Source organism: Clarias gariepinus, chromosome 2 (assembly GCF_024256425.1).
Source record: "Clarias gariepinus isolate MV-2021 ecotype Netherlands chromosome 2, CGAR_prim_01v2, whole genome shotgun sequence".
Classification (NCBI taxonomy): domain Eukaryota; kingdom Metazoa; phylum Chordata; class Actinopteri; order Siluriformes; family Clariidae; genus Clarias; species Clarias gariepinus.
In genome coordinates this window covers 43,127,782-43,142,823 of record NC_071101.1, presented here as the reverse complement: position 1 = coordinate 43,142,823, position 15,042 = coordinate 43,127,782, and the positions used below count along the sequence as shown (strand labels likewise).

General features: G+C 37.9%; 1 protein-coding gene across 1 annotated transcript in view; it reads left to right on the top strand.

Moving 5' to 3' along the window:
- LOC128515110 (exostosin-1) overlaps window positions 1-15,042 on the top strand; it is a 169,909-nt gene that overhangs the window by 136,236 nt on the left and 18,631 nt on the right. Inside the window, exons 2-4 of the mRNA XM_053489143.1 lie at window positions 5,725-5,818; window positions 10,827-10,934; window positions 14,415-14,534. Coding sequence (XP_053345118.1) covers window positions 5,725-5,818; window positions 10,827-10,934; window positions 14,415-14,534 — 322 coding nt within the window. The remainder of the gene's footprint in view (window positions 1-5,724; window positions 5,819-10,826; window positions 10,935-14,414; window positions 14,535-15,042) is intronic.

Genomic DNA, 15,042 nt, shown 5'->3' with positions numbered 1-15,042 from the left:
AAGTTACGATTATTTTTTTAAACCACTTCCTTCATAATTCATAATAGCCTCAGTCAGTAAAAGCTGAGTATATTTACCAGAAGTGCCGGCTGAGACAATCGTTGTCATTTAAGTTCTTGTTTTTGCATGAACCATATTTCAGTCCTAAGAAGGATTAAAGAATAATCACCTTAAACTTTCCTCCCCCCCATTTGTGTGTAATACACATTGCACTATCGTTAAAGAAAATTAATCAACACCTTCTGACCAATCAGAATCCAGAAATTCAACAGCACTGTGGGAATCAATAGCAAGTTAAAATATATTAGGATTCTGAATAATAGACTCAAAACGTACTTATCCCCAGACCTTAAATTCATGCAGACAAAACAATCCTTATAAATGTTCTTCTTTCCAACAAAAAAAGATTATAGGATAAACAAATCTCCTGCTAAAGCAGAAGTAGTGTTATTTAGAAAAAAAGCAATCTAATCAGAAATGTTCCTCAACATTTGAGATCCTTTTTTCGCCCCTCAGGCAGCCAATTTAAGTCCATTCAGAGATGCGTGGATTGTGGCGGACATCTCATTTTTTGTAATTAGACACAAAGCGAACCGACAGAAGCGTGTAAAAGAGTCAGGATTAACAAATGCGCACCAGCCCGAATACTTCGCATGCCAAGACCGCAAACAAATGCATCATCCTGAGCCATTCAGCAGCTTAGCCAGCGGTGAATTGGAGAAAACACGGAAATAAATACGATGTCAGGTTAGTTTGCACATCTCTAAGGCATGCATCATTCAAGCGAACGGGTTTCTTTATCTAATTACTGCAGTCGGTGATGCCATTGTAGCCCAGTGATTTGATTTATATCGAGTTATACAAGGAATGAATTAGTGGCTTATAAAAAATGCATGATGCGCTGCCTTGAGAATGCTGCATTTGTCAGAGCTCTTTAAATTCTTTTACCATGTGCTCGACACGGCAGTGAGGGAAATAAAAACAACAAATTTCATTTCCCCAACAATTTTTCTACTTCCTTTTCACTTCACACTGTAAGAACCAGAACCAGCTGGACCATCTATCTATTGTCTATAACAAATTTTCCTGGGCAGGGTCGCATGGGGGGCCTGGAACCTATCCCAGGGATTTTAGGGCACAAGGTGGGGTACACCCTGAGTGGGGTGCCAACCCATCACAGGGCTCATGTTCACATCTTTACACACACAAGCATACACATTTAGATATTTTTGAAGTGTGATAAGAACCCACCAAGCACAGGGGGAACATACTGGGGGCAAGATTAGAACCCCCAAACCTGAAGGTGCGAGGCTAACCACTAAACCACTGTACTGCCAAATCAGCAATAAACTGTAGCACTAGCTTAAACTTGGTGGTCACCCTGTTTGGTGTTGGAACTTGAGGTCCAAGAAGTCCAGCTTTAAAACATCCTGAGTTCAACGTTGCACCAACTGACCATAAATTATAGTATAGTCAGTGCTGAAGGAGCAAGGGTATCTCCATGGGTAACGTGGTGGATAAGGGTGTCTACCAAATGCAACAAGCGCAATTTGTTGAAAAGCGATTAGAGATGTACTGAATTTTGGTTTCACCACAAACATAAATGGTGCATAAAGCTTAAAACAATCACCAGGCAATAAGAAGAGGTATCCAGCATAACCATGAAGTGCTATATCTATTGTCAGGAAGGAGGCCCGCTTCCTTGTTTCTGGTTAGTCATTTGATAAGATTTCATGCTATCACCTTAAGACTGGTTCAACGTATTGGATGAATGAGTGGCAGTACTACAAGTGAAGAATCAGGAAATGCTGACCTCAACTTCTAATCCTAACCTTAAAAAGGATGAGTTTGACATGGACAATTTACATCAGTAAAGATGACCCCAAGGCTACCAATAGGAAGGTACTGACATTGCTTCACTGATTCAGATTTGAATCCTGGTGACACCAGTTGTAGTATGGGAATACAATCCATTTCAGGGTTCTCTAACATACTAAAAGGTCCTTATTTGTAAATTTTGGTCCATGCAGAAGCTTTTAAGGAACATTTGTAACAGTCTTACATACTCAGTATTGTTCTTTTATCATATTTAGTTATGCAGTTTATTTTTACAGATGTGGGTCTTTTGCAGTAAATGTCTACAATTAAACAGGAAAGAAATGAACCTTTTAAAGCCCTGTTTAAAGCCTGTCTTTTGCCACATGCTGAAATGAGCTATGGCCTGTATATTTTAACACCACAGGTGCCACTATTTCTGGGTACAAAGCACCTGGTGTGCATCAGTTCAGGCATATCTCAGAAATCTGCTCAGCATGGCTGCTTTAAGAAGTGCTTTATGATATACTCGGAGTTGCCACGCTTGAAGAATCCATGGCCCCAGGTGATCATGGCTATAGCTCTTGCAGCTGCAGATGATTTTCTCGGCTCGCAGTCCATCACCTGAATATGGATCAGTCTATTCTGGTTCATGGTAGGACAGCAATCGCAGACAGCAAAGTTTTTCTTTGTAGAATCTTCAAGTGGAAGAAAATATGTAACGAAATGCTATAGACCTCTCGCTAGTTATCCAAATTTCATAGAAATGCTTAATAAAACCTAATGTACATAAAGGGAATTGGGAAGTTATGAACAACACCATGATGGAAATTCTGGAACTCCTCAGGGATCTCTCGATTGTCTGGGTTCCTACAGGGTTCAACTCTAAATGACTCCAAATTTAATTCTAAATACACCGTGTGAAACTGTGTGGTGTCCTGTAGTAAACTGGTGTCGTACAGGGCATACAGTACTGTCATTTCATATGGAAAAAAAACAAGGATTGTCACTGGCATGTCCCTGACCCTGACTCATTCCTCTTCCCCACCACAGGAAGTGAACCATATTCTCTTTCATGTCTAGTACCAGTGCCAATTCAGAGCCGGTTCAGTAGGAACCTCCTAAGAACTGGCTTTGTTACATCACTGTATACATTTGTAGACACTTTCCCAGCAATGCTAGTTGTGATAATAGTAGTAATGCAACTGGCAAGCGCAACAACTACAACAGCAAACTTTAACTTGGCTTTGCAAGCAGTTTTCCCCCGGCTCTGCAGGTCTTCTTTCAGTTCAATCAGCATTTAGAATGCTTTTAAGCTGCCCATTGAGTCAATGTAGTGAAGATGTTGGTGGTCACAAACATTTAGTTGGTCGTGGCAATTCTGCCCCAACCCCAGAGACAAGTGGTTCTTTGTTCTAGTCCAGCAAATTGTTGGTGCCACCATGGAAGTAGGTTTTCCTGTCTGAGAGCCAAGGCTTTGACAGTCTGAAAACAACCAAACCGGTTCGATTTTGGCTCCGAACTAGTTCTTCAATGGCCTAGATGGAAAACAGCTATTCAATTGTTTTGTTACTTGATCAAGGGAGGACTGGTATCTAGTCCAGGGTTTATTTTTACATCATGTTTACCCAAGGCAAACTATTTATCAACTACAATGCTGACCCAAAAAAAGCTGGTAAAAAGGTAGATGGCCAGATGGACCAGTTTACTACAAGGTCACCTATTGTGACAATTTTTAGATGTTAAGATTGGTCTGCATGAACATGTTCTGTTTGTTCTTTTCATTTTTGTAATGGCTAGGGTTTAAACAAACCAATCAGATCCCCCTCATTGTAACCTCATAAACCAAGAGACTCTCCAGCTCTGCTTAACTCCACTAAGATCTACCCAACTCTGCTGTTCTCTGGACATTATTTTAAGACCCACAGATAATAATAGCAGCTGCTTCAGCTTCAGCTTTTAGTTGTGTTTTAACTTTTATATCAGAAAACATTTAGGATGTCATTGTGTATGAATAACAACCTTTCGCATATCTTTCCATCATTTTGCCGGTCAGAAATGCAAGTTGCAATTGCCTGAGCATGGACGGGAAACGCTTGATTAGGTCCTGAACATGAACGTTTCCAGTCCCTGCATTCTGATTGTCTGGGATAATGCACTTCCTCAAAGGAGCAATTAGGGCAGTTAATTTAAAGCTACAGCTACATTTATTCTCAGAATATTGATAGATATCAGATTGTAGCCCCCATATTAAACGCCATGACAGTATATATCACTCTAAACCACTTTATTCCGTACTGTATGCAGGGTTGCGGGTGGCCTGGAGCCTATCCCAGGGCACAAGGTGGAATACAACCCGGAAGGGGTGCCAATCCATGATGATATATCTTTTATTTCATTTATATGTCATCCCTGCTATTCGTGAAGTACACCCTGTGATTCAGAGCAAGGATTTTACAAATCAGTTTAAATGTGAACATGTGCTCACGTTCAATCAGTGTAAAGTGATGGCCTTTAATGGAAATAAAACATCTCTTTTGAGTCCATGTGTCCAATAAAATAAAATTAACGACCTCATCCCTCTTTCCAGGTAATGATAAAAGGCACAAAGAGGATGTGGGAGGTTAAAACGGAATAGGGGAAGGTGTAGAGTGAGAGAGTAGCCATGGGGAATATTATATAAGTGACAAAGTGAAATAAGCGAGGAGAAAAGCCATGGGCCATCCATAATGAAGAAATAATTAGATAGCAGAGTGAAAGATTTGGGTGAGATTAATAGCTTCTGCCATGTCAATTATGAAAAAACGCACAAAATGGCCAAGGCAAATAAGAATAGGAAATATCTTTTTTTTTTCCTTTTTTCTGTCATCTATTTTATTATTGTCTGTCATGTTTCACACTTAGATTTGTTATATCTTGAATTCTCCTATGATTGGTCTGTCCTGACTTATAACTGCATACATAATGCATAAGGAGCATCTTAGCAGGCTTTAGAGTTTGGTTGGATATTACATAAAAGACAATCTGATCTCTGCAAGGACGCGCTCATGCATCGTTTCTGCTCTACTATTAGTGGATTCCTTGGAATTATATTTTTAGTAGCACTTTTTAGTAGCTAAATTAAATAATGTTTACATTTACAGGAAATTAAATAAACCTCTTTTAGCCATGTCTAAAGATAAATAAATGTTGAGCTGGGGCTGATGAGGCTACAATTGCAAATACACTGATCAGCCTTAACTACCAGGTGAATTATGCCTGTTGGGCTCCAAGGTCCAGCACATCCGATTTAAATTCCTCAGATTTCAGTCCGAATGAGCATTGGTGTGAAATGCGCCGGACAAATATGTCCGAATCACTGAGGCCCCGCCCTGAAGGCCACAGTCCCCAAAGGATCTCCTACTAACGTCCCAGTTCTAGGCAACACAGCATGGAGCTGCTCCAGAGGAACTCCCAGTGGGGGAAACCCAGGTCGTTTGTAGTGTTACAAACTTACAACCCAGGTCGTTTGTAGTGTTACTGGTTTTAAAGTTAAGGCTGATTGGTGTATATATTTACACACACTTGCGGTGTCATTGATGCAAACCACAAAAGTAGGATCATCTTTAACTTCTTGTACCACAGCACTGTTCAACAGTTAACTTAACAGTTGATGTTTCGAAACTGAACCAGAACCTTTCTTTTTACTTAAATCAGAAATGGCGCGGTGGACAAATCTGGCAGCACGTCATAGAGAGTTTCTTCATTTCCGACAACTTCACTTAATCTTTATTGCCATATTGACCAGAGGCTAAAACTATTGCTGTTGGTGTGACTTTGTGTGTTAGTGTTGATTTTTTCCCCCTCGTTCTTCTTCTAAAAGCTGTCTCTGATCTCTCCTGACAAGTGTGTCTGTGTGTGTCCTTACAGATATGATTACCAGGAGCTGCTACACAACTCAACTTTCTGCCTGGTACCTCGTGGCCGGCGACTCGGGTCTTTCCGCTTCCTTGAAGCCCTGCAGGTAGGTGGCTAGACATCTTCGCCTTTGATTAAAAAAAATAAAAATAAAATACCCTGAAGGCCCAATACTCCCACCACACACCCATACTATGTGACTGGTTTCTATGGCAACTGGTATTGGCCTGGCAGGTTGGCGTCTTGTTGTTACAGAGTGCTGATGTTTGGGTTATTGGTATTGACATCCTGTCTTCGTTCAGCTAGGAAAGTTTCCCATTCTGTAACGAGAAAAGTATTGTTTATATTCGCTCTCTTTTTCTCTTTCTCTCCTAATGCAATCTTACTGTTTTCCCCCTTCTCATTTCTGCACCTGCAACTTTCTCAGCTTTAAGACCTGAGGTGCAATTTAGAAACTTTAACATATTGTAAATTCTATACAGACCCTTCATCTCTTCATTACCTGCCTGGAGTTTATCTGCAACACAGAGCTATAATTATTAATCAGGTTTTTCCTTATAAATAATTTAAACCATGGTGCTCATAAGTTCTCACTTCTGATTGGTCAGAAAGTGTTCATTAATTTCCCATCACAGCTCTTAGGGTACTTTCTTCTGCGACAGAAATCTCAGGTTTACATTAATTAAGATTAATTATTTATCACATGTACCTTACAGCACATATCTCATATCCCATCCCAGGGATATGCAGTTATGGGGTCAAAGCACAGGGTCATCCAGGATACAGTGCTTCCGGGAGTAGATAGGGTTAAGGGTCATGCTCAAGGGCTCATCAGTGAGGGGGCTCAAACCCTCTACCTTCTGAAAGGTTACTCAGAACTTTTTGAGCCACCACCTCCTCACGTTGTTACTTGTAATATGGTATTGTTTCTAGTAACAGCTTGCATGCTGGGAAGTCGAATAAAAAGTCATCATTAATATGCTGAATTCTTTGGAGAGGAACATTTACACAAGGTGTCAGAACACTAAGCTGTACCGTTAAGCATTCTGCCATGAAGAGGTATTTCTAATGAAAGTAACATAACTAATAAAAATAGAGAGGACGTATTATACAACATTAATTTTTTAGTCATTCTATACATTCCGATGAGTCTCCACTTTTTGTCACTTTTTTCCATTTTTGTTTTAAACTAGCCAATTAGAATTTACCCCTCCTATAAGAAGAGCCCCCCTCCAAGCTTGTTGCTTAGCTCATCAGTCCAGCAGGAGGTTTATGTTTATTTACATAAACACTAAAAAAAAAGCATGTGAACTAAAGGGAGATTGCAAGTTCGGATCCTGGGTCATGCTGTAGCCGAGCACAGCTGGAGGAGCCGAGAGAGACCTGATTGGCCGAGCTGTTTCGGGCAGAGCTGTGGGTGACATACTGGCACTTTTACATCCATCATTGTGACATTAGCCAATCATGGGCATCTGTGAGCTTGTGCAAGCATTAGGAGTGGATATGTTACTATAATTGGATAAATCTACGTCTTCTTCAACAAAGGAAAATTTCACATTTTTGGAAAATAAAACCACTCTATTATGCTCTGTTTTGGTATAATGAGCAACTTTGTGATAGTAACAGTACGTTCCATACCTACTGTTTATTATTTTTTCATAACAGTTTTATTATTTAGTTCTTACATAGACTCAATACTTCTTTTGAATTGATTCTTAAGAGACATGCAATATCTTTTGCACTGGTTCATTTTTACTTTGGATCAATATAGATATAATCCTCTAGAAACATGTATTTTAATCGATTCTAACTGTATTGCTTACAGACATTCAAGCTACAATAGTTTCTCATGTCTATTTAAGGTAATGTAAACTTATAATTACAAATAAGACATTTTTTTAGCATTTATAGCTTTTCTAATGATTACTTTGCACTGATATGTGTGTGTACCGCCCATCATGCAAGCTCTGAAGTTCCATATTTTAATTGAATTAATAAATTGTATGTAATAACACATTAACTAATATGTAATAACATGTTTATTACATGTTATTACAAATGCTATACACATAATGTCTCATTAAATAGTCTCAGGCTCAAGTTTCACAGAGATCCATATTGTACATCCACATTTGGGACTATCTGACCATTTTACTTCATACACATTCACATTCCATACAAACTACAATAATTCTTTTGATTGTGTAAAGCTGCTTTGCGACAATGACAATTGTTAAAAGCGCTATACAAATAAAATTCAATTCAATTTGATTGAATTTGAATAAATCCAATAGATGTTAATTAAAGGATTTGAACAAAGGTTACAGCCTCATCCTTATTGTAAATTTTCATTAAAGTTTCTGATTAAATGAGCTGTATAGCAATTATTTTAAATTCCCTACAGTGAATGCTTTGGAAAACATGCTCTCCTAGCAGAAGCTTCTGACTTAGAGTTACTAATTTTGAACCCTTTGAAAACACACACACACACACACACACACACACACTCCCAGTGCTGTCTGTAAATAAACTTAGCGCTAATTCTCAGGCGGCCATTGCCCTGTTTCAGCAAATCCTAAATCGAGCTGCGGTGATTTATTTTAGAAACACAAGTTATGTGAAACATGCTCTATTGCAACTCTAAATTGCCAGTTTATTAGTTGGGTAACAAATAAAACACTCGGTATTGGGCTGTTATAAACAGAAATGAACACAGATTTATGATTATTTCACCAAAGTGGATTATTTTCCCTTGTATGGAGCCTTTATTTCTCATATCTGAAGGCAGTTTGTTAAAGCATGACATGTTGTACTTTTTTAACCGTTATTCATTTAAAATCTCTCATAAAGACACTCCTTGGACACTTTGTTTGTTACCAAAAAATATAAGAATAGATTTATTAAAAATTGCTATAAAAAAAAAAAATCAACACCATAGTAGCTGTGGAATGTTTATGTTTAAATCTGGCAACCGGCTTGCTCTTTACCACTGGATATAAATGCATCATGTAATCTTTTAGCAGAGCAGTGTGTACACTCCACCTCCTAGAGCTTACCTCAACTACTCATAATGTCATGAACAAGTTAAAGTTTTTCATTAACTCCACTATTATATTTCTTCTTCGAAAAAGTCGATTTTCAACTCCGGAGCCTCACAAAAAGCAAAGCTAGCATGTCACAATTTCGATCTTCCCCTCCTCAAAAAAGGATAAAGAGGACAAAATGCCAAGTCGCGCTTGGGGACACTATCTTTTTTTTTTTTTTTTTCTGATCTCTGTCCGCCTTTCATGTGTGACTCAGTGGCTTTCAGAGGTTGAGAAAGCGACATCAAAAAGCTTTCAGACGTGACAGTTTTCTGTCTTAGGAAATCTCTCGGACATTAACGAGTCTGAGAGCTATAACAGGACACTACTCTTAGATTATATTACTATAGAATATAGTACAGCATGGAGGGAGATCATTCTTTTTAGGCATCTTAGGGTTGTGAATAAGAAAACCAGAACAGGAATGATATAAATATCAAAGTATATTAAAATAATAAAATACTAATGTTTTTGGAGTAAAATGAATGTACTGTATTTAGGCACATTTGAAAACAGATTTATATAAATAAAAATAGAAAGTTAATGAAATTTAAGCTGAAATTTAAAATTAGGTTCATTAATGAGAAAACAAAAAGAAATAATTAAAAGAAATACAGTATACTCAATGTTTTATATCAAATTTTGTATATTTTTCTTTAAACGTTTTGAAATTTAAGTGATGGAGAGGTTTTTTTTTCTCCCTATATATTAATTAGATTAATAAATGAGGAAACCAAACAGAAAATTATGTTTAGAAGTAATTAAATTTTGCTTTTAAATAGAAAACAAAACATACAGTAGAATAGAACATTTATAGATAGAATGATAGAAATATTTAAAGTAAAAACAGCTTAATTTTTTTTATAATAAATAAGGCATTTAAGGTAAATGAGACACATTTGTTAAGTAAATGAAGCCATTTACAGATTACAGAAAAATATTATAATAATATTGAATCTGTTAATTAATTTGCAGTGAAATTCCCAGTGTGAGCACACCTGCCAAAGTATTAGAAGCACTCGGGTGATATTCCTCTGTTTCTACAATGCTGTCAAAACGTATTGGCCCCCTTCCAAATTTCAGATTTTTTTTTTCTTATTTGTGATTTTAATTGCTTTTTGGGGGGGGATTTTCCCCAGATTCCCCCCCCCCCCCCTCTCTGAGAGGGCTCCGGCTGCGAAAGGTTACAGCATCACCGGGAATCAAACTCGCGATCTCCGGATGATAGGGCGAGCACTTGACCACTGCGCCACTCGGGGGCATCAGCTGAGGGCACTTTAATATTAAGTGAATAATAATAATAACTGTTACATAATGTTTACACATTGATATGCTTTAGTTACATATATGTTTTGGTTATGTATTTCTATAATTCATTATTCTGTACATGTTCTGTAAGGCTCAGCCCTGGTAACAGGTAGAGTATTCTCGGCATAATTTATGGTTGGAGGTTTACTTTGATGAGCATCACTTGAAAGCTTTATTCCAGAATCCTTGATTCAGGGAGTTTCTTTCTCTCAGGAGCTTTTATTCATGTTTCATCTCTAAGAAGCAAGAAGCGATTCTCCTGGTTTCTGCTCGGGGGTAAAAATCTTGGTTCTGTCCTTCCTGTGATATCATGCTCATCTCTCCTTCATATTGTTTTATTAAAATATTTAGAATATGCCACCGTATATATATATTTTTTTTTATTTATAGCTACATGCAATGGTATAGAATGTCCACACACAAGTTAATGTTCACCAGCCTTTTTTTTTTCTCGCAGTACATCACTCTTTTTCCAGGATGACTCCTTCTATATTAAATAACCGTCTCCTGCAAGAAAACCCCACCCCTAAACGGATTATATGACATGTCCACTGTACACGTTCACTGAGCATGAGCTGTTGCCATAGAAACCATATCATATTAGAATGGGAATTAGGACAAAGAATTCAACACCACTATTGTATAAACTGAAATAAAGTTGTAAGTGTACTGATCTCTGGGTACTACCACGTATATGTGTGTGTGTGTGTGTGTCTTCCTTAGGCGGCGTGTATCCCTGTATTATTGAGTAACGGATGGGAGCTGCCTTTCTCTGAGGTCATCGACTGGAGTAAAGCTGCCATCGTAGGAGATGAGAGATTACTACTGCAGGTACAGCACACACACACACACACACACACTCACACACACACACACACACTGAATCACTCAACTGTTCTTTGCTATTTAGTCATGATCAAGATGAACTTAAAAAAATTCTCAACACAATTTTATATGTAATCTTTAAGCATGTGCAGTTTATTTATTAATTTATTTAATTTAAATTATTTAATTTTTGTTTGTTTTTGCTACAAAAACAACCCCTATTGTTAAATTCTCCAGGTTAAAATTTTTTGGCAAGTGGGATTTTTTGTTTTTCTTACTATTTGAACACATTCAAAAGCCAGCAGTTTTAAACTATGACAAAAATATAAATTAATATTACATTATTATTATTATTATTATTATTATTATATTACTTGTATTAATATTATAATATATTCATACATTTATTAAGTAAATATGTAAATGTGTATTTAATAATGTGTCTTTATATGCAGTAACTTAAAGAAATGCTAAAGAAAAATTACCATAAAACTTAAACATTAAACTTTAGTGTTCCTCACCTGCTTTCCAATGGGTTTTCCCTGGGAACGTTTTTTTTTTATTATTATTGTACTTTGTCAGTTTTATCCACACCAAGTCATTAAATCCACAAGACCTGGCACAGGCATGCAGTGAATGGGTTGTATGGAGCATGGGGTTTAGGGTTTCGCCCAAGGAACCAACAGTGGCAAATCGTATGGGGGTGTTGGGGCTCGAACCCCCGGCCTTCAGATCAGCAATCCAGAACCTGAACCACCTAAACCACCACTCTCTCTTAGATTACTACACTCTAATAAACTGAAAAATAAAAAAACACAGATCTCAACTCAAAAGCTCAAAGCTTTAATGTGAATGCATGTTTTTTCTTTAAGAGAATTATGAAGCAAACCTAGTTAAAGGAAATAGAACAAATCCTATTCTCTAACAGTCAGTCATCTTCAAGAGGAAAAGATTTTTTTGTGTCATTGTTTAGTGTTTGTTCCTCCGGAACATCCAGAAGGTTCTATGTTAAAACCTGCAAGTTTGGGGTTCCCTTAATACCCCAGGAGCTGATTTTGTAATTTAATTTTTTTTATTGTGTGTGTCTGGACGTGCCTGAGGGTGGACATTGACTTGACATCCTTGGGCAAGCCTGTGAAAAAAAAACAGCATTACTGAATAAAGGTTTGACACGTTGTGACATATTGATTTTTTTGTTTGTTTGTTTCATGTGTGCTGTTTTTAAATGATGTCATACATATAAGATTATCATCTCTTTGGCTGGTTTAAAAAAAATCATAGCATTGTTGCTAGTTTTATCGTTGCTAGGCTAAGAAAAAATCTGTGACGCTTATTAGCTAGCTAATCATTTAGGTAATCTCTTTAGATTTTCTTGTTTGTAATGATTAGCGACTTAACAAGCTAGCTGACTAGCATTACTTCTCATGACAATGTGTTCCTCAGACAGCACTGATAGCTCAGAAGGTTCATAGAATCACTTGCTTCGAATAAAAAAGTGATCGCTAAAAGAGTAAACGTAAATGTTAATGTTAATCTCCTCGTAAGCTGTTGAGTCTCTTTACCGAGGTGGAGCTTTAAAACTTTCAAGTTCTCAAGCCTGGATAATAAAGCTCCAAATTGATTCTTCAGCTACGAGTAGTAAATTTCACGCACACGTCACCGGTGTTCATTAAGGACGTGCTGTAAGATGCGATATGGTATTTATGTTCGTTAATTACTAGGGTTATTAATGGCTGCTACCTGCCTGCCCTTTCCGAGCGAAGCCATTAATGTGCCGATCGCAGTGCTGCTGAAATATCACGGGCAAAATGTCAGTAAAGACTAGAAACCAGACTGGGGGGATTTTATAGCAGGGGACACAAATGGAAATTGCCATTATTAATGACCCTATGCCCTTAGGGCCCCACACACACACACACACACACATTTGTCTTTCTTAAATTTTTCAGTGACTCATTGTGGGTGGTGAGCTATTCATAACACCTAAAGTAAGTTTTATGACATGTTCTTTTAAACAGTCGTTAATAATATAAAAAGATGAGAACGCTGAGACTCTCACTCATGAATTGAGCCATCATTGGTTTTATTGTTAAATCACAGCAATATCGATGAGCTTTAACGTTACGGCCGCTGAAAGGTGAACTGAACAGCATTCATCACCGATCGTGCACCAGTAAGTTGGAGACATGTCCATGGAACCTAGGCAGTGGATCAAGGGCCATCAGTCTTGTCCAATCTTACAGAAAAGCCAATGCGGCACAAATTGCCAAAAAAAAGTCAATGCTGGCCATGAAAAAAGGCACCAGAACATTCAGTGCACCACAGATCTCTAGAGACAGGGCCCTGGATGCTATGAGTCCACAGCCGCTGATTTGGCTCCAAACCTCCCCAGATCTCAGTTTGATAGAGTTCCCATGAGAGGCACTGAAGAAGCCAGTCCAATCCATGGAGGCCCCACCCCACAACTCACGTCCTGGTGCCAGACACCACAGCATACACCCAAAGGCCCTGCAGAGCCATGCCCCAAGGGAGCCAGATCCAAAGTCCGAATCAAGTCTTGTAGCAGGAACCTAGTGCTTAAGCAGGAACCAGGTGTTATAACAGGATTAGACTACTCTATCAGGAATCATGTGCTGTAGTGTAGTAGTAGTCAAGTGTACTAAGAAGCAACAGCAGGAGTTGAATGTCCTAGCAGGAATTGAGTGGTTGAGCAGGAACCAAGTGCCATATAAGGAATCATGTGATCTAACAAAGAGTCAAGTGTTCAAGAATTCAAATGGCATACAAAGAATCAAGTGTAAGAAGAATTTGATGCTGTAGCACAAATTGAGTGCTTTAAAAGAAATTTAAATTCCCCTAGCAGAAATCAAGTGCAATAGAAGGAATCAAATAGACTGTATGAGGAGTCAGTTACCACAGCAGGACTCAAGTGCCACAGAAGTGATAGCAGGAATTTATCGCTCGTGTAACATAAACAACTTTTGCAATATGTCTATGATGAAAATGGCTTTACATGGTAGATCCAATTATTATGTCAGCAATGCAATATTGTAGAGTGGAAATCTTTTCCGAAGAACTAAAATACAGAACGAATAAGGAAAATAATACGGAAAATAATACTATTTCCTGTATTTGTTAAGTAATTTAACGGATATTTGTTCATATGTTAATAAAATACATCAGCATTTACTTTTTGTTCACTCAAAGACCAAAAATAAATCTACATAAACTGACACGTTTGATTAAAATCAGAACGTCTTGTATGCAAAACATCTATCTGTAAATGTTAATTTAACAAAACACGCTGCCTGAGGCAAAGCGCACAAACATTAATACAGCATGTGTTTTCACTTTATGTTTTTCCTTCCCCTCTACGTCTTTGTTCCCTGCGTACACATGCATGCACTGACAGACATAGTGCCTTGAGATGTATTTTTCGTCTTTGCTAACTCTCTCTCTCTTTCCCTCTCAATCTCTCCATCTCAGATTCCCTCCATCACCAGGTCTGTCGATGCAGAGCGAATCTTGGCTCTGAGACAGCAGACACAGTTCCTGTGGGACTCCTACTTCTCCTCCGTGGATAAAATTGTCTTAACCACATTAGAGGTGAGTTTACAGCAGGAAAAAAAAAAAAAGGTCAGACTAGGAGCGAACAGATTATGTGGCGGGTTAAAAAAAACGAAAGGAACAGATTGACATTGTGGTAATTTGTTTGTCACAGCCTTTTCACACAAACGCTCAGGTTTCTCGACAGCGTTGCGTCTAAGCGATGTAGTGCCTGCGATACTTCACACATGCCGCATCGTTAAACACGGTCGATCAGTGTGGACAACTCAGACTAGATGACACTTTATTACTCGCAAAGCAAGTTCATTTTGGGAACAGATTTGACTGTATGAATTTGAGTTTATTAGATTTGGGGTAAATGAGGATGAGCCACTCTACCCAGTGATAGCTTGACAACTCAATTGAATAAAATAAATCTCTTACGATGATGTGGAATTTTATTAAAATGCCTGTGGAGACTACATAATCTTAAATTTCTCAACATTTTTTTGAAAATGTAAATGGATTTTGTGAAAGATTATAAGAAGGGCTATCCGAATTCAATTCC